This window comes from Callorhinus ursinus, unplaced genomic scaffold (genome assembly GCF_003265705.2).
Source record: "Callorhinus ursinus isolate GAN/ISIS: 27379988/994484 unplaced genomic scaffold, GSC_fseal_2.0 scaffold30, whole genome shotgun sequence".
Lineage (NCBI taxonomy): Eukaryota > Metazoa > Chordata > Mammalia > Carnivora > Otariidae > Callorhinus > Callorhinus ursinus.
Genome location: NW_027397092.1, coordinates 612,190 through 632,266, shown reverse-complemented (window position 1 = coordinate 632,266; position 20,077 = coordinate 612,190). Strand labels below are relative to the sequence as shown.

Here is a 20,077-nt window from a genome sequence, read left to right as displayed (position 1 = left end):
ACAAGAATTTGCCTTTACCCTACAGATGAAGGCTAGTACCTAATTGGCCTTAAGGAAAACAAATGCAGGGGCTGATTTAGAGAAGTAGATCCACCTGAAGAAGAGAGGGGGCAATCTTAAGGGTTTAACAAATACAACCCAGCCTATTTACATGCTGCACTGTTTTGTTTTGAACTTCTTGAAAGAACAGGTTAGGTGCTAAGGCAAGACTACAGGGTGTCTTCTGTAACCTCAAGCAAGGACAGGAGGGTTTGGGGGAAAAAAGCTGCCTTGGGCTTCCCCAAGCCAGCGGCAGCAGCGCTTTGGGTCATTCATAAATAGCAGAATCTGAGTTACCTGTATTTCCCTGGCGTGGTACACAATGATCAGCCCGAGCAGGATGATTGTGGAGAGACTGATAAGGCATTTCAGAGCTAAGGAATACAGTGACGCCTGCAACACAGTCAGACAGAAGCACTTTTAAGAAACCAGTACTTTTAACCACCTTCCAGGGCCCCCCCTACCCCCACCCCGGGATGGGGGTCAGTCAGCTCCCAGCCAGCGAATGTGAACTCCCAGGAGGAGAAGGAGGAGGAGAGCACCTGTCTTGGCCCTGTGATCTGTCAGATCACCTGGCCTCAAAGGGAAGTGAGAGGGGAGCAAGGCAGGCGGATGGCCAGGCAGCCGGTCCGCACCATCAGACTCAAGCGCAGATCCCGGCTCTGCAAACCCGGAGGGAGTTATTCCCGAGTTTAAGCGCTTTGGGTTGAAAGGGGCCTCCTAAATCCCGAGCACCTGGAAAGCAACAGAGCATGCTTTCCCCCCACTGACTCCTGGAACCATTTACTTAATGTGCCCAAAGGCGCTGGGCACTCACTGCCTCCAGGACTTCGGCTCCCTCTCTAGAGTTGCCTCGAGGCTTAGGGGTGCGCGTCCGAGCCGTGCTCGCTGTCCCGGCGGGCACCTGCGACCGTCCTGCGGAGGCTCGGAGCTGGCAGGCAGGAAGTTCCCCCTGAGGCCCATCCCACCCACCCGGGGTCCGGTCCCCGCGGCCCCGGAAGGCTGGGCAAGCGGTTCGAGCGCCTACCTTGTCGTAGGCGCCCCACGACAGCTCGGTCTCGATGACCATGACCACGATGCCGAACATGCCGAAGATGAGCGCGTAGTCGCTGAGCCGCTTGCGCTTCTCGAACAGGGCGCGCCGGTGGCCTAGCTTGTAGCCGATGTTCTGGTTCTTCTTTTTGCTGGACTTGGTGCCACTGCTGTTGCCATGCCCGCCGCCGCCGCCGCCGCCGCCTCCAGCGCTGCCGCCCGCTCCGTAGAGCGCCAGGTTATTGGAGTTGTTGTGCTCCGGCTTAGACACCACGATCTCCGGGGCTGGGGACGAAGCGGCGGCGGCGGCCGCGGCGGCGGCGGCCGCAGCTGCAGACGGGGAGGACGCGCCGCCACCTCCTCCGACGGACGCGGGCGGCTGTAAGGGCTGCGCCTCCGAGTCCATCTCGTGCAGGTTCCGGCGGGACGCGCTCAAGTTGCTGAGCGGCCGCATGACGCCCCCGTTGTACCTGCAGCTGCTCATGGCTATTTCGGTGAAGGGGTTGCTCTCGCGGCGCGCCTGGGGCTGGTGGTGCTGGTGGTGCGCCGGGGGCGGGTGGTGGTGGTGGTGGTGCGAGAGCGGGGGCCCGGAGCCCAGGCTGCCGAGGCTGCCCGTGGGGCTGGCGGCGGGCTGCAGGCTGTGGCACTGGTGGTACTGGGAGGCGGACGCCGGCTGCTGCGTGTACTGCTGCCGGAGCGCACTGGCATGGCTGGACGGCGTCAGCTCGCTCACATTGAGCTGGCTGCCCCGGCGCGACGAGCAGCAGCAGCAGCACGACGAGCCCGACAGCGGCGAGGAGGTGCGGGTCCGGAAGGCGCCGCCGGGCGAGGAGGTGCGGAGCAGCAGGGACAGGTTATCCCCCGCCCCCGCCCCCGCCGCCGGGACACCGGAGGAGGCGCAGCTGTTGCACCGGAGGCATGGGCTGCTGCCGCCGCTGCCCGGCGGCTGGTGCGCGAGGTGCGGCTGGTGCTGAGGCTGCGGGAGGGACGCGAAGGGCGCGCACGCCTTGTCCTGGCTCTGTTGCTGCTGCTGGCAATGCAGGTGTGAGGAGCGCGGCGGCGGTGGCGGCTGTTCTGAGAAGAAGCCGCGCTGGAACTGCAATGGGGTTTCCATGTCAGGGCTGTTAAAGCTGCAGGGAGACCAGGCGGTGGTGCACCCTGCGCAATGCGTTATGGTCGGGAGCGGGGACTCCTGCCGCTGGTGCGAGGAAGGGCCCATGCCGGCTCCGGTAGAATCCAGGCGGCGAGTCCGATTGGTTGGGCGCACCAAAACAATGGGCATGACATCACCTGCGGGGACCGAGACTGAGTTTGCGGCGCGCGCGGCTGAGGGGAACGTGTGTGTGTGTGTGTGAGAGAGAGAGATGGGGAGGAAGGAATCTGCAGGATGAGAGCCCAGGGGAGCGCAGGCCACGGCGGGGGGGAGGGCACCTGCTGATTGGGAGCGCCGGTGAGCACCACCAGGGATGGGGAGCCCCCAGGCAGTGCAGCTGGGCTGCAGTGGGGAGAAAAAAGGGGCGTCCCTCCCTCCCTCGCCGCCGCCCCCCTAGCTAGTGCCGGACGCGCAGTCTGGATCACCTGCGCCGGGCACTGCAGCACGTTGGGCCACCCCAGCCGTGGGTCAGGCGCGGGGACAGTGCGGAACCCCTGCCACTTGTCCGCCCGCGTGCACACCTCGTAGGGCTGCGTAGGGCTGCACAACAGCGGCCCCCTCGGCGCACGCCCACCTCTCCCTAATCGTCCCGCGGAGAGTGGGCCGCCGGCTGCCCGCCAAAGAACTGCGGGGGCACCGGCTTTGGGGAGAAAAAGTTTGGCGACTGGCTACGCCAGTGCAGCAGGGCTTGGGGAGAAGCCCGGGGCCTGAGCCCCGGTTTGGTCGCCGCGAGTTCAGGGCGGGCCCCGCGCCCGGATCATCCCCAGTCGCTCGGCTCCGGCGCCCGGGAGTCGGGATTGGCTGCGCCGCGCTCCGGCCCGAGTGCGCTGCGGCGCGGGGAGGGTTAACCGCCTCGGCACCCGGGCCGGGGGAGGGTGGGGGCGGGGCCGGAGGAGGGGATCCCCACCGTCCGCGGGAGAAGCCCGCGCGGGCTTCCCGGGTCCCCCTGGCGGGGACGGAGGACTTTCCCAGCTACCGCCCGCTCACATTTGCGCCTTCTGCGGAACATGAGGGGCTGGCGCCCCCGGCCGCCGGGTCCCTGGACTCGGGCGCTCAGGCCCTCCGGCCGCCCCAGTGGGTAGGTCCGCGGGCTTCTCCGGCGGTGGAGGGGCGGCTTGCTCGAGGGTCTGGGGTCCGCTCAGCGACCGCCGGCCACCAGCGCCGCCTCTGTTCCTCTTCCTCCTCCCCACCTGCAAAGCACAGACACAAAGCAAAGGCGGGTCACAGATGCGCAAACCCTGAGCCTCTCCTTGGCCGAGCCCCGACTGCGGCGGCGGGTGGGAGAGGGGCCTGGCGCGGGCCGAGTCGCCTCCTTCGTAACAGCCTGGCTGGGAAATTATTCATAACGAAAACCCCGGCTGAGTGTCCACTCAGGGGCCAGTGCTGGAGTTTTGCTAGGGTCAGGTATAATTATTTACTTTCTAGTAAACCAATAAAAATTGCATTTTGTGTCTCACGGATTTCCTGCAATGTGTTCTTCTCTTAGGGGATATACCAACACAAAGCGGTAGGGGACCATTTTCGAGGATTGTTACTGCTCTCTCTTAAGTGCTTCTCCTTCTTATTTCTTTATACATTGAAATTCCAGTCTCCCCGAAAAGGACATGGAAGGAACTAGCCAGCTGAATATCAGTTTCCATTGTAAATCGTAATCTGAATGCATGATTTTTATGATCGAGATTATAATGACTTAGACCAAGAAATTAGAGCGTAAACAGATCACCCTCATTAGGTAATTGGAATTCTCAGCTGGATCCAATTTCTTGATATTCTACTCGGTAGCTGCCCTAAAGTTGCTTACCAGGTACCTGTCCTAAGAGTGTGTGTGTGCGTTTTCAATACCATGGAGTGAATAATTCATTTTAGGCTATCTTTTGGACATGGGTTAAACAATTTTAATTTTTTGTACGTGCAAGTAAACAGATCCAGAAGAAAAAAAAAAGGACAGGGTTGCTTTTAGGTTCATAGCCCTCCGCCTAAGATAATGAGTACTGTCAGAAATTTTATTTTTCAATAGTCTTGGTCAAGAGTAGAATTTGAAAAGTGGAGCCAGCATTTTATGTTTATACCCTGTCCTGATTTTTGGCAATTCAATAAAACTTGTTTAGAATTATGAAGCTCACCGGATCACTGGGGTAGCTGAGTAGATAATGCAAGAATTGCGCAGTGAGCATGGCCATTAAAAACAATTCTAATGAGCTGAGTTTGAAATTACAATGAAAGCTTCCAGATTAAGTTATTCACCTTCTGGGGTGAAACAAAATTCAACTCAAGCACAAAAATCATACATTTATTTTCACTATACAACACATTCTATAGGCTTCTGCTAGTCTCTCTATGCAGCTGAATTGAATGAAAAGTTTGATTCCTTTTTACAAATTAAAGTCAAGAAGTGTTACCATGGGAAATTAATACTTTCCTTAGCCTTTCATAAATTTAGATGAAAGAGGACATCGATGCCTCCCCAAATATCAGATTGTTGCCAGCATCCAGTTAGATATAAGGTTCTAGAAGGACTAAAACCCCATAAGTAATGGCTACATTCTATGTTTCAAACTGACTTTCTCAAATAGCAAGTTCAAGACTTCAAATAGAGGTTGCATAAACAAAATAACAGGGACAAAATGTTGTATCTTTTGCCCTGTATATCTCTGTGCCTTGGTCCGGGATTACGTGCAGTACCATTAATCATATAGAAACAAAGAATGTTTACTAAGATTTATGACAATGATGTATGGAGTTCCCATTGCTCACAAAGCGGACTCGGGAGAATGGGATGCACAGAGTAAGAAAGAAATGGAGATTTGACCCACAGCATGAGGAATTGTCAGAATACCAAAACTCATTTAAAAAAAAAAAACACACTCATGAGGGGCGCCTGGGTGGCTCAGTCCTTAAGCATCTGCCTTTGCATCAGGTCACGATCTCAGGGTCCTGGGATGGAGCTCAGCAGGAAACCTGCTTCTCCCTCTCCCACTCCCCCTGCTTGTGTTCCCTCTCTCTGTCAAATAAATAAACAAAATCTTAAAAACATAATAAAATTTAAAAACTCATGAAATAATGTGAGATTCACTGTGACTGGAGAGAAAGAAGTCAATCAGATGTATATCATCTTTCTGTTTTAAGGAATCATCTGATCACACCATCCCCCCCCAAAAAAATCACCTTGCTAATAAATGTCTGTGTTTGGAGAGTATGATAATCCTCTATCAGTATGATTACGAAAAACCACAAGATGCCCCCCAACAACATCACATTCATTTTTCATCTATGTCATCATAACTTGCTAGTTTGGGGCATCTTACACTATTGGGTTATGACAGGGGCACATTTAAGATGTTCTTGTTTTTCCCATTCCTCTCTTCTTTATAAAATTAACAACTGAATCGTAAACTTATATGTAAACCTTTAAAATACGGATACCGTAATTTTGCCTTTTTTCCTATAAAGGATTATAGAGATACATGTAACCAAGTCAAGCAGTTGGGGCAACAAAGGCAATGTTCTCCCACAGGGTTGGTGCTGTGCACACAAGAGATACTCCTTTATATCTGAAAGACCAAGGAGGGAAAGAGAGGGAGGGAAGGAAGAAAGTTTGAAAGAAAAGTCACAAAACAAGGCCCTGTAACCTCTGATGAGAAGCTTTTGGAAAATGACACTTGTTCCTCTTTCTACCGTTAAGATATATAGTACCGGAATTTCTCTAGTTTAACACCAGAGGTCATACTCATCCACAAAATACATTTTGAATCTCATCAATTAGCCTCCTTCATTTCCAGTATCATTTTTTAAAAAATCACCTGGGTTTTGTTTTGTTTTGTTTTTGTTTTTCTAGACTAGAACAGCCGTGTCCCCATATTTGTGGCATTTCAAGCTTGTGCACACACAAATAACACCCCCACCCCTCCCACATACGCTTAACAGCAGTCTTAAAAGATCCGTTTTCCCAGACCCCAGGGTCTTGGAAAAAGCTGCAGGTTGTTTGCACTCTGATCCCTTACTTTACTCAGATTTACATGATGCCATTGTTTATAATTCTCTTTTTCCTAGGAATTATTTGTGCTCTCTCTCTTCATTGTTCCTTCAAAAGCGGGACTTCCCTGAATTTAGATGTTTCTGGTCTATTTCCAGAGGCAGGCGGAGCAACTGAGGCAGAGATCCAGGGCGTCTGTAACCCACACTGAGAAGTCTGGGGGAAATTTTGAGCTACAAAGTAAATGTTCTTCTGAGATTTTCTTTTTTCTTTGCCCAAGTGAGAAAATTATCTGGGGGTGCCAAACAGAGAGGTTGTGTTGATAAAGACACAGCCTCTCTGAATTTAGTTCTCACGGCGGTAAATATAAATGCGGCATTGGGGTAATATCAGAGTTATTTTCTTAGCACATTAACAGGTCCACATTTCCCGGAACAGAACCATTAAAAGGCCGTAAGAACAGTTATTTTTAAACCACAGACTGTCCTAACTTTTTTTTTAAGATTTTATTTATTTATTTGAGAGAGAGAGAGAATGAGAGATAGAGAGCACGAGAGGGAAGAGGGTCAGAGGGAGAAGCAGACTCCCTGCTGAGCAGGGAGCCTGATGTGGGACTCGATCCTGGGACTCCAGGATCATGACCTGAGCCGAAGGCAGTCGCTTAACCAACTGAGCCACCCAGGCGCCCCAGACTGTCCTAACTTTGTAAGAGATAAAAACCACATTGGGATTTGAAGAAAACATTAGAATAATTATTATATGTTTTCTTTTTACTTCTGCATCATGATCAGAAAGTGTCAGGACCTGAATGAGCTTATTGGTGACAGTCTTGTTAATTTTTAGCCATAGAGCTATTATTCAGGGACTAATTATCCTGTTGGGGCCTATTCATTAACTTTACAAATTTTCTCTACTCTCATCTTTGTCTCCAGCTAATTGGCATATCTGCCAAAGTCTCAGCAGTGCCAGAAAAAAAAAAATGAAAACCACATACTAGTTTTGCTAGAATTGAACTATGTGACATAATTAAATAGGTGAACACCAGGTTATAATTACTGACTAGGGTAAGTCTTTTGAAAAGAGTTTTTCTTAAACCAATATCCTTGGCAGCTAGAACCACACATCCAAATCTAGAAAGTCATTAAAAAAAAAAAAGAAAAAAGTTAAAGGGCAGCCCATTCCGGTTCAGAAAGCTCCTATGTTATTTTATTTGCATTTCCTAAGAACGCTTATGGAAGGCAGGAGAGTTTTCATTATCCTTTCCATTTTATAGGTAAAGAATTTAATGCTGGAAACGCACACAGCTACTGAGTAGTAGTAACGAGGAGCAGGTTTCAAACACAGCCTTCTGAGTTGGCCTGCTGAGTCTGTTTCACATCCTTCTAGCATTTCCTCCATCATGGAAGAATAACCTATTGACTCTATCGACTCATACAACCCTGTACTCCACTAACAGTCCGGGAATGGACAGCAGTGGTTTGTCATTTACCATTCACCTCCTTTGAATGGCCTAGGGGACATTTCCTCACTGACTTGGTTGGGATTCTGCGATTCTTGACTGTTGTCCTCTTGTCGACTTAATTTGATCAACAGAATAATTTATAAAGATCTAATACAAGTGTGGATAAAATGGTAGTGCTGTAGACACACAGTCCAGGGTGCCTAATTAAAAAGTATAAAATATAGAGCGATTCTGGGCTACTCACACAGTTTTCTGCCTACTTTGCTGGCTGGTCTGGCACTCCTTATTGTTGGCAACATCCATTGTAGAAGCTGAAAGCCAGTGAAGAGTATATATTGACACTAACAGGCCCATTTTGTCTTTTTATGTAATAAGGGAGATCCCATGCTCAAGCTCTGTGCCCTGTGGCTTGGAGGAACTTGTCAGCAGTCCTTCAAGGACCCAGCCAGGGGTCTTCTCGCTGCTTCTCCCATTATGCCAAAGAGTGGGGAGAACCATGTCACAGGATGAGCCCCAAAGAGCCCCATAGAGAATTTTTCTAAAAGCTGTTTTTTCTTTTCCTAGTATCTCCCCTACAGGTGTTCCTGTCCCAATGAGCTTGACACCAGACCACAAGGGACCACCGGAAACAGAATCAAACCAGACGGGCCTGATACGGTGGACACAGTGGGCCAAATTTACATTTTTCCTTCATTGTACTACAGTAACAAACTAAACTCTCCTCCCTAGGGGCGCCGAGACAGGAAATTCCCAACCACATAGGGAGGAAAAAGGGATATACATCAATGGAACAGAACTGAGAATCCAGAAATAAACCTTTACCTTTATGGTCAATTGATTTTTGGCGAAGGTGACAAGACAACTCAGTGGGGGTAGGATGGTCTTTTCAACAAAGGGAGAGGATATGGTAAAATTTGAACCCTCGTACATGGCTGATGGGAATGTAAAATGCTTCAGCTCCTTTGGAAAACAGTTTGGCAGTTCCTCAAAATATGAAATGTAAAGTTACCTTTCTAACCTGCAATTCTACTCCTAGGTAGATGCCCAAGAAAAACTGCAAATATATGTCTACACAAAAAACGTGTCGGTGCCGAGCGATGTTGAGCACTTTTTCATGTGTCTGTTGGCCATTTGGATGTCTTCTTTGGAAAAATGTCTGTTCATGTCTTCTGCCCATTTCTTGATTGGATCATTTGTTCTTTGGGTGTTGAGTTTGATAAATTCTTTATAGATTTTGGAGTGGGGGGTGGGAGGGATGGGGTTGCTAGGTGCTAGACATTGGGGAGGGTATGTGCTATGGTGAGAGCTGTGGATTGTGTAAGACTGATGAATCACAGACCTGTATCTCTGAAACAAATAATACATTATATGGTAAAAAAAAAAAAAAAAAGATAGTAAGAAGGGAAAAATGAAGGGGGGGGAATCAGAGTAGGAGACGAACCATGAAAGACTATGGACTGTGAGAAGGTTCTAGAGGGGAGGGGTGTGGGGGGATGGGTTAACCTGGTGATGGGTATTAAAGAGGGCACATACTGAATGGAGCACTGAGTGTTATTTGCAAACAATGAATCATGGAACACTACATCAAAAACTAATGATGTAATATATGGTGATTAACATGACATAATAAAATAAAATTAAAAAAATAAAATAAAATAAAATAAACCTGTCCATGGATGTTTATTAGAGGCATGATTCATAATAACAGCCTAGGACTGGAAAGAATGCAAATGCCCATCAACTGCTGAGTGTGTAGAGAAAACGTATACTCTTACAATGGAATACTCTTCATCAGTAAAAAGGAATCAAGTTCTGATGCTTTGCTACAACTCGAAGGATCCTTGAAAATGTGTGAAGGAAAGCCAGTCACAAAAGACCACAGGTATGGCTCCATCTATAGGAAACGCCCAGAAGAAGCAAAGCTATAAAAAAACTTACATCAGTGGTTATCCCCCAGCACTAAATGGAGAGTCATTCTTAGTGCATACACTGTTTCTTTTTGGTGTGACAAAAATATTGCAAAATGTGATTATGATGATGGTCACTTAACTCTGTGAATACACTGTCATTGATTTGTACGCTTTAAGTGGGTACATGGTATGGTATGTGAATTGTGTATCAAAAAGTTGTTAGAGAACTCCCCAAACACAACTGAATGTGGAAGTAAAAGGAAATGTATCAATGCAACGAATGAATCAATTTAAAATGAATAATGGTAAAGCAACAGTTGATCCACCCGATTCGGGAAGGGCAGGAATACGTTTTCCTCGGTGGCACAAGTGACTATTGACCTGTGCATTTGAAGGCATTTGAAGATTCTGGACTTTTTTCGTGTGAGACTCTACCTGGATGGGTTCTAAATCCTAAGAGTCTCATGGTTCAATGAATATCCTAAGAAGAATTTCAATAGAAGGAGTTGTGTGGCACTTTTAATTATGGAATGTACATTTCTCATCCTGACATCTAAGGAACAGAGCAGGTATATTTTGCACTGAATTCTACAGTTTAAAAAAAAAATTGCTGTCCTCAAATGATCCTAACCGATGAAGGAATTTGAAATAAAGCATTCTCCGAAGATGACTGGCCGTCATTCCTGGTGGCCATTAATTAATTTTCCGTGCGATGTCTTAGCTCTATCCTCCTTCAGTAGCTCAGACTTACACTTAAAATACGGTGAGACTGAAGCCTTTTGTAAGAGGTTGTCAGCAGCGGTTTTGGAAGTACATGTTATCAGGCTTGAGGGCTGGCAGCCAAAGTGCGCTCCACACGCAGCCTGCAGCCTGTGGCTCCGCTGATTGAAGCCTACATCTTAAAGGACTCAGCAGTCAAGAAAGACAGAGCCCGAGCCAGGGCACCGCAGAGGGGGCAGGGGTCTCTTTTGATATTGGCAAGTGACTGGAGCACCAGGATGAGACTCACTTCCGCGCTCACTTCAAAAGACAGACTAGGGGCATCAGAGGCCCTCTTCTGAAAGCCGAGACAATACTGCAAAGCTGTCTTGGGGACTTGTCTGGGGACACTTAGAGGTTGGTATGATATCAGAGGAAGGCAAAATCCCTGACCACTTCCCGTTCTCCTGGAAAAACCATTTTGCTCATGGAGTTTCTTGTGTTTTTAGCCAAGATAAAAGTCACAGTTTTGCTTATTTAGTAAATACTTTGCTTAAGAGTAAAAAAACAAACAAACAAACAAAAAAAAACTTTTTTAGTGGCCCTGTAGACCATGGGAAAAAGACGTAGGAAAGAGGACACTCTGTTCTCAAAGATAAATTACATGAAGTGTACCAAACCATTGAAATAAGATTAATCAAAAAGGTTTTTCTAGGTTATTAACAAGCAGAGTTCCAAGATAAAGGACTCTTGCATTTCCTGTTCTGGATTTGAGTATCTTGCTTATCCCAAGATCAGGGCTCTGGAGGACACTAGAGAAAAAGCAGTCTTAAAATGAGCCTTACTTACAAGGGGTAGAGTCTGCTGTAATTGGTGGAGGGCCGCCGACTCTCTGCCTGAGTGTCAGCCTCCGTGGTTCCATTCAGAGGGCAGGGGAGTTATGTAAGGCAGACTGTAAGGAATGGCCTTTTACTTCATTTTTTTTAAAGGTTTTATTTACTTATTGGAGAGAGAGTGAGTGAAAGAGAGAGAGCACACACACACACACACACACAAAAAAGAAAGAGAGCACAAGTCAGGCAGAGAGACAGAGGGAGAAGCTGACTCCCCACTGGGCAGGGAGCCCGATGTGGGGCTCGATCCCAGGACCCTGGGATCATGACCTGAGCCAAAGGCAGACACTTAACCGACTGTGCCACCTGGGCGCTCCATCATCTTATTTTTTAAAAAATATTTTTTTAACTTAACGACTGAGCCACCCAGGCGCCCCTTATGATACTAATTCTTTGATGGAATGCAGATGCTTACTTTTTCTCCTTGAATCCAGAATTCTGGGTACAAACAAGCAATTCTAAGAAGATAAAATGGTCAAAGAAAGAAAGAAAACTTCTGAACAATCAAAGAAATGCAAATTGAAACAAAAAAATTTTTTTTGTTACACTGAATGATAATTATATATAATGCATTGGTAAAGATGCAAGAAACCAGCTTTCTCATACACCAACAGATAGGAGTATAGATTGGTAAAGCCTATTTGGTTTGGGGGAGGGGGATTGGTTGTTTTGTTTTCTTTTTTAACCAAAAAACAGACTCTTAGCTCTAGAGAACAAACAGATGGCTACCAGAGGGGAGGTTGGTGGAGGGCTGGGTGAAATCAGTGATGGGGATTTAGGAGCGCACTTATCATGATGAGCACTAAGTAATGTTTAGAATTGTTGAATCACTGTATTGTATACCTAAAACCCATATAACATTGGATGTTAACTATACTGGGATTTTTTTTAAATAAGCAAAATAAATAAAAAATAAACCCTCTCAAAAAAAAATTGGGTGGATTAAAACAGAAGCTTAGTTTCTATTAGAAATTCCAGTGCAGCTTAGATAGGTTGTTCTGGTTTAGGGTTTCTTATGAGGTTGAAGTTGGCTTCATAAGGATGAGGATCAAGGGGCTCCTGGGTGGCTCAGTCAGTTGAGCATCTCCCTTCAGCTCAGGTCATTATCTCAGGGTCCTGGGATCGAGCCCTGCATTAGGCTCCCTGTTCCGTGGGGAGTCTGCTTCTCCCTCTCCTTCTGCAGGCCATTCCCCCTGCTTACATGCTCTCTCTCTCTCTCTGTCAAATAAATAAATAAAATCTTAAAAAAAAAAAAAGGATGAGGCTCAAGATGGTCACTCATATGGTTGACAAGTTGGTGCTGGCTACTAGCCGTCCTCAGTTCCTCACCACACAGACCTCTCTGTAGGGCTTTGTAAGGGTTGTCGTAACATTGGATGGCTTTCTAAGAGCCAATGACTCAAGAGAGAGGACGTGTCTTTTATGACATAGCCTCAGGGTTACACACCATCATTTCCACAATGTCCAACATTTGCAAAGGTCAGCCCTATTCAGTGTGGGAGTAGACAACCTAAGATCATGAATAGGGGACAAGGAATATTGAGGCCAGCTTAGAGGCTGGCTGACACACTCCACCCTGCAGTCCCTAATAATTCACCTCCCTCCCACATGCAAAATACACTCACCATCTCCCAATGCCCCCAAATACCTCACCATTACAACATCATCACAAAATCTAGAGTCTCATTGTTTAATGAGATGAGGTGCTTTAGATTCAGTTCACCTTGATGTGAAAACCTGAGAATGAAATATACAAGTTGTCTGTCCCCCCAGCCCAAAATACAAGGGTAGGGCATTATAACACAGGTAAGGACGTTATCAATACTCCCATCCAAAAAAAACGGGGTGGGGGGAATGGGGGTGGAAAGGTAGCTGTTACACAGAAAATTTGACATCAATAGAGAACGTGCTGGTAGAATGTTGATTGGGATTCGAGGCCCAGGAAAGATTCTTCAGGACTCTTGGTTGTACTCTCTAGGTTCTTGGTTCTATTTTCTGAGTTATGCTGCCCTGTCCATAGATGGTGGCCCAATTTTGCTGCTGGGTAGTTCCTGCAGCCTGCTTCTTCCCTGTAATAGTTCAGGACTCAAAGGCCTCTTCTCATGTTCTGCTATCTCAACGCTTTTCAATTCAAGCTGGCAGCATTTCTGCCAATACAATTCCCTGAAAAACTGTATGGGGTTCCACAGAAACTTACTGGAGTTTAGGTCATTAGACAAGAGCCACACCCACAAGTCTTTGAGATAAATCCATACCCTGGGTTGCTGTTGGAGCCACCGACAACAAGGCCTTAAACTTCTTAGAGGGCCATTGCTTGACTGAGGAGTTCTGAGTGGGATCCCAGGGTCCTGGGATCAAGCCCTGCATTGGGCTCCCTGCTCAGTGGAGGGTCTGCATCTCCCTCTCCTTCTGCCCCTTCCCCTGCTCATGCTCTCTCTCAAATAAATAAATAAATCTGTAAAAAAAAAAAAAGAATTTTGCAGTCACCCCTCTGGCTTCACCTTTATAGTATGGTTTACAGATACTGCCCTGAATTGATATTGCCTAGAGTCTACCTCTTAAATTCTAGCATCATTTGCCACCTTGAAGGGCTGTGAATTTTCAGAACCAGCAATCCCTGGCTCTTTTTTACCTGACCATCCTAACTTCATCCTCTCCCTCTTCTCCTGTGTTTTACGATAAGCAGCAAGAAGCAGCCAGGCTTCAGCATCCTGCCTGGAATTCTCCTTAGCAAGATCACTCAATTCATTGGATATATTTGCTAGTTTCCACATTACCCCGGTGATAATGTGGCTAAGCATTCTGCAGCTCTGTAACCAGGGCCCGTTTTCTCCAGTGTCCAATAACAGGCATAAAGCATGTGCTTTGATGACACCGTACACATGACTGACTTCTCTAGTCCATGGCTTGGTGTGGTGATTTCCTGACAGAGAAGCCACAGGTCCTAAGAGTGTGAGGTTCCCAGTTGCTTCTTTGAAGATAAAGTCCTCTGGCTGCGCCAACGCCACCCGATCCCCCTGCTTTGTTTGTTTGAGGACAGACTGCTTCCATGTCTATAAGCACTGAGAGAACTTGCAGAAGCCCTATTTCTTCAGACACAGGTTTCTGCACAGGTAATCATTCTCTACAACCCTATTCCAGTACCTGTTCACCAGGGAAGTTTGGAGCAAGCTGAATGCATCCAGGGAGGAGATTTTCAACATTGGCACATCAGGCGGTTGGCGCTCCATATGCATGGCCTGAGCCTACATCCAACCTCCCCTCTCTGAAAACCAATTTGGTAATGCCCACTAAAATGTTAAATATGCAACTCTTCACTTATGTCCACTAGGAGGAATCTATTCTTTAAAAAAGATTTGCATGTATGTACCAAGATATATGTACAATAGTGTTCTCTGTAGCGTGATATATTGTAGGTAAGAAATGCCAAAGAGCACCCTACAGTGTTTTTTTAAAAGGATGAAAAAGACTTCTTTGTAAAGAAAGAGGGCAATCACTAATACTTGCCATTAAACAAAACCAAGTAACAGAACAATTCTTAAGTGTGATCCCACATATAAAAAATCATGCTTCTGTTTCTATGAATTCAAAGGAAGGCGATTATCAGGATGGTAGTGGTCAGTGCTGAGGAGTGGATGTGGCTGAGAGCATGAAGGGCAGCTTTCAGGTATTCCTTGCTGAGTGAGGCTTACATCATAAACAAAATTCTGAAAATACAGTAAAAAGGAAGAAGCAGAAAACTTAGGCATATGAACCTCCTTGAGCCCTGTCCCAAGCTGGTGTTGGGTGTCATTTCCTGAGATGCTAAGTCATCCCTGTGGCCACAGCATCTGGTACATGGAAGGTGTCCAATAAGTATTTGTTGAATTAATGTTGAATTAAATTCATAGATTAAAAGTTGCTGCTTTAAGAAAAAAGAAAAACCTAGAGGCTACGCAAGCACCCACGATTCACAGTGTGGTGTCTTTATTTGTCGATGTATTAAGTGAATTACCAGGAAGGGACATCAGAGGGATTTGACAGCCTCTCAAAGCACCTTATACAGAAAGCAGGTAGGTACACATATTATATTATACTGTAGCCATTTGCTGGTATCTGCAGGAGGGAGCCATTCCCCTCTTCCTCTCCCCACACTCCACACGTCTTTGCCCCCAAGTAGCCAAGATATTTGCAGTCTTTGTCCTAGGTCCATCGACTTTGGAATAATGAGCCTTCTCCCTGCCACTCTGACTCCCTTGGTCTGTTCCTCTTTCTGTTCCCCACTTGTCTTAAGACAAGAAGCTCAGGCTTCTGTAACCAATGGCACAGACTGACAGGCTTAAGCAGCAAAGAGAACATTTATTTCTCACACTTCTGGAGACTGGTAAGTCCGAAACCAAGGTGCTGGCTGGTAAGTTCCCAGTGAGGAAGCACTACCCAGGTTTGGAGATACCTTCTTGCTGTATACTCACATGGCAAAGAGAAAAATCCTCTCATTTTTTTTCTGCTATGGGCATCAATCCCGTTCATGAGGGATCCACTTTGGTGAACTAGTTTTCTCCAATTATCCCCCACCTCTCCAAACACCATCACACTGGGGATTAGGTCTTCAACATATGAATTTTGAGAGGACACAAACATTCAGTCCATAGCAACCACCAACCCCAGTATTTTTTCTCTTCTGTGGAACACTCAAGAGTCTCAGAAGCACCTGATATTTCCTCCAAATCCTACCAGTCATATTGATTTGAGTCACAGGTGAAAGATGGATTCAGGCTTCAAGCTTCCTTTATTCATTTTTCCTTATGCACATTTATGCTTTAACATTTTTAGAACTGGGCAGTATTAATTATTATATCACAGTAACCAAACACACATAAGAACTCTGTTATATAGACCCCTCTTAACCAAGGAGCCCAACTTTCCAGAACTTAGCTAAAGACTAAAAAATACTACAGCCCTAAGGAGCCAAAAATCACTGTCAGAAAGCCTGGGCTGGTTGTCCTTAAGCAAGCCTTCAGGTTACCAGTAATCCTGATTGTCTGATTTCCTGACCCACCACGTATCAAAATCTTAAAATAATAATAAAGAAAAGCTGGGGCCCCTGGGTGGCTCAGTCAGTTGGGTATCTGCCTTCAGCTCAGGTCATGATCCTGGAGTGCCAGGATCGAGCCCCGAGCTGGGCTCCCTGCTCAGCGGGGAGTCTGCTTCTCCCCCTCCCTCTGCCCCTTTACTTGTGTGTTCTCTCTCTCACTGTCTCTCTCAAATGAATAAAATCTTTAAAAAAAAAAGAATAAAGAAAGATTTATTGGGTCTGATCAAGTGAAAACAGCAAGAACAGGAGAAATGAAGGTTGATTTGAAGAACTACCTAATTGTGAATTTATAAACAAAGCAACATATATTCAGACTCATACAATGTGAGAACTTAAAAAACACATATGTGATAAGTGGTCTTTCATACTGGAATAATCCTTAGTGTCACCTTTGAATTCTAAATGATGCTAATATGTGTTTTGATGGTGTATTAGTTGGGGGTTCTCCAGAGAAAAAGAACAAGACACACACACACAGTTTATTGTAAGGAACTGGCTCATACAGTTATGGAGGCTGGGAAGTCCCAAGATCATTTTATAGCAAGCTGGAGACCCAGAAGAGCTGACGTTGTAAGTTCTATTCCAAGAGCCAGGAGGCTTGAGACCCAAGAAGAGTCAATATTTCAGTTAGCATCCAAGGGCAGGAAAAGGCTGATGTACCAGCTCAAGGCAGTCTGGCATGAGTTCTCACTCAGCCTTGTTGTTCTATTCAGGCCTTCAACTGATTGGATGAGGCCCACCCACATTAGGGAGAACAGTCTGCTTTATTCAGACTACCAATTCAAATGTGAATTTCGTCCACAAACACCCTCACAGACACATCCAAAATAATGTTTGGCTAACCATCCTGACAGCTGACACAAAATTTACCATCACAGATGATCATCCTGTGTGATCAAGAAAACTTTAAATTATGTATACCATAGCCTATGTAATAAAACAGGAAAGCATAGCACTCATTTTAGAAGAATTATCTCCAAAATTACTAAAATAAAAATCCTAGTGCTGTAACCTTTATCTTAGAATGTCAATTTTCCACAAAAAAATTCTAGCATTCTGAGAACTCACTGTAGTTGGGAGTTTGTTAAGGCACTACTGTGGAGAACCTATTTTTAGCTCCCATAGGTTGGTGTGACTGCTAGCTCAGAAGGAATCTTTCTGGAAGGAATCTTTCATGTACATGAATATGATGATCACCACACAAACAATTATCACCCCACATCCACCTCCTCACATACACCACATGACTTGCATGAGATTAGACACTTCTATAATTCTTGATATTCTGTGCCTCTGTATCAATTCACGGATGCCTTTAAAATGTAGCCCCAAGGGAATCTATTTAATTTACTTTTTATGACCACCCTCACAGAATCTTGCCTAAGGAGACGTTTCAATACACTGTTTTGTGAAATGAGTAAAAGGACTGGCAGAATACAATTCTGGGGATATATATTTTTTAATAGTATGAACTTTTCAGTTTTGTTTATGCCTTACTTTAACAAATAGCAATTTGTGTCATTATCAAATAAAATTGAAAATACTAGAAGTTCTTAAAACTCCTACAATTTGGCCATAAAACCAAACTTAACAACAGAAAAGTCTATAAATCTTTGTCATTAGTATTTTGTGAGTAAAATCTCTGGCTAATGTTATAGTTTTTATAGACATTTGGCCATATTCAGGCTATTGATCATTTTAATGGAAGACACCTGTTTGGGAATGAAACATCAACCAAGGGAAATGTGTGTTTGTGATATAGATAATAGATTCCATATATATATATAATAAGCCATCTTCGGATCCCAGACATCTGGCACATAATCAATTGGCTACAAATAATGAAAATATTTGTACAATACATTATAATTTGGCTTGCAAGTGAGAAGTTAGAAATACCTAAATAGAACACAATTAAGCAATGACAATCTGCTCAATCTTTGGGCAAGCGATCATTTGAATTTCTCTTAGGTGAAATAGAGATAGAATCAATAAGATCTCTTTGGGGGAGAAAATATGTTAACTTCTGCTTTATTTCATAATGCTTATGTTCAGCGTGTAAGGGAAAACATGTGGATATGGAGGCAGAAAGTCCTGAATTCAAATCCTGATTGAGTCATGTATCCAGAAGGCCCGAGTTCCATCTTTTCTAAGCAAAGTGTTTCCCACTGTATATGGCAGGATTAGTAAACAATTAACTTGCATGTTGTTTTCCCTCTTTCCTCAACCTTTTCAAGAGGAATCTTCGTACTCCAAACTGGGATTTTCCTTACCTAGCCGGGGGAAGCTAATAAACTGGGCTTCGTGGTTTGAAGGTCTGGGTAGGGCCTATAAACTCAGATACCTACAGGAGCCCAACGTGAAGGAAATGAGTAAATCCCTTTGGGTGGGACATGGTAAGTATGACCCTGGGAGACAGCAGGTCGTCATGGTAACTGAGAAGCATCTGTCCCACCTGAAGGAAGCTGACCCAACTCATCTCAAGCCAGCTGTTGCCATCAAGGTCTGTAGGCCCAATATTGCCAGATTTCCTGCATTTCTAAGGTATGAATCCAACATTTTATGTTAACTCTCTCAATTTTTAAATATTTGCAGCTTAAATTTTTTTTTAACACAAAGCAGCAGGTGAGACGTGTTTCCTGCTTAGAGTTCATTTAACACTACCAGTTTGCCACTTGGGGCCAGGACCATGAAGAACTGAAACTGCATAATCTGACCAGGTTGTAGTGGTTGGAGCTAACCAGAAATGACACACCTGGGCAGGGAGCCCAAGTCACAGGTTTTCCAAGAGGGCAAGACCTCAGCCTTCTCAGATACAGTACTACGGCAGCAAGACCTCTGCAAGAGTTAGCTCTCTTGGTGACTGTGAGGAACCATGCCAGGTCCTGTCGCTTAGAGAAACCTGGTGATGATTCTCCTTACCTGGGTTTGGCAGAAAAGAAGAACCACCAGTGAGTTGGGGAACCACCAGGAGTTGCCCATCTCTGAACAGGCCAAGCAACAGCAAGGGCTGCCACCAAGAACTCACTCTGTTAAGTCCCCAAGTTCTTGAATGGCCCGAGGCCAACAAGATCCTTCATATGTCTTGGAACTCATGGTTTCTTTTTTCTGGGTTTTCTCTCTCATTTTTCTAGAAGAACTTCTTCAGTAACTTCTATGAAAGGGTACACTGAGAATCAACAGGTGCCTCCCATCTCGCTAGCCACCTCCCCCCCTTACCTTCAAACCCAGTGAAAGTGCTGTCTCAGGCTGTTGGGGGTCACCAATTAGGGCTGGGGACAGGGAGCTTTCAGCTCCCACTCCTACAAGGAAATCCCAAACCCAGAAGAAATGCTGGGTTTTCCAAAGCTCTCACTGTAGTACCATTCTTCATTCTCCCCATGGGTTGTATCCAATGCTATGGGCTGATTCTGGCACCTAATTGCCTCAATACGGTGATGCCAAGAAGTCAAAAGAGCTGTAGAGAAAGGAAGACCTGGATTGAAATCCTGCTCCACCCACTTTCTTGGCAGACTCTCTTTCTCAAATTTCAATATTTTCATCTGTCAACAGTGAGGACAGTCCCTACCTTTCTGGAATGTTATGAGAATAACCCATTTTTGGTACTTACTTAAGGTACCAAAGGACCTTTCGAACACAGATTAGACATGACCTGAAATATTCAAACTCTTTTACCTGCACAACGAGAATATTATGTTTCCTTGTCCTTAGATATGTATTCACACTTAGAAGGGATCGGTGGCAGCTTGAATATACTTTATCATTACCTCCCTGTGCTTATTACTAATTCACGGAAGTCCTTTTAGCTCCAGCCAGTTTTTGGTATTAGAGTTTCTCAAGGA

The 20,077-nt window shown here is 45.7% G+C and overlaps 1 protein-coding gene across 1 annotated transcript in view; it reads right to left on the bottom strand.

The window, feature by feature from the left end:
- Positions 1-2,281, bottom strand: part of KCNN2 (potassium calcium-activated channel subfamily N member 2) — a 142,845-nt gene extending 140,564 nt beyond the window's left edge. Inside the window, exons 1-2 of the mRNA XM_025860920.2 lie at positions 1,067-2,281; positions 337-432 (exon numbers count right to left, since the gene is read on the bottom strand). Coding sequence (XP_025716705.2) covers positions 337-432; positions 1,067-2,185 — 1,215 coding nt within the window. The 5' untranslated portion in view covers positions 2,186-2,281. The remainder of the gene's footprint in view (positions 1-336; positions 433-1,066) is intronic.
- Between the last annotated feature and the right edge of the window lie 17,796 nt (positions 2,282-20,077).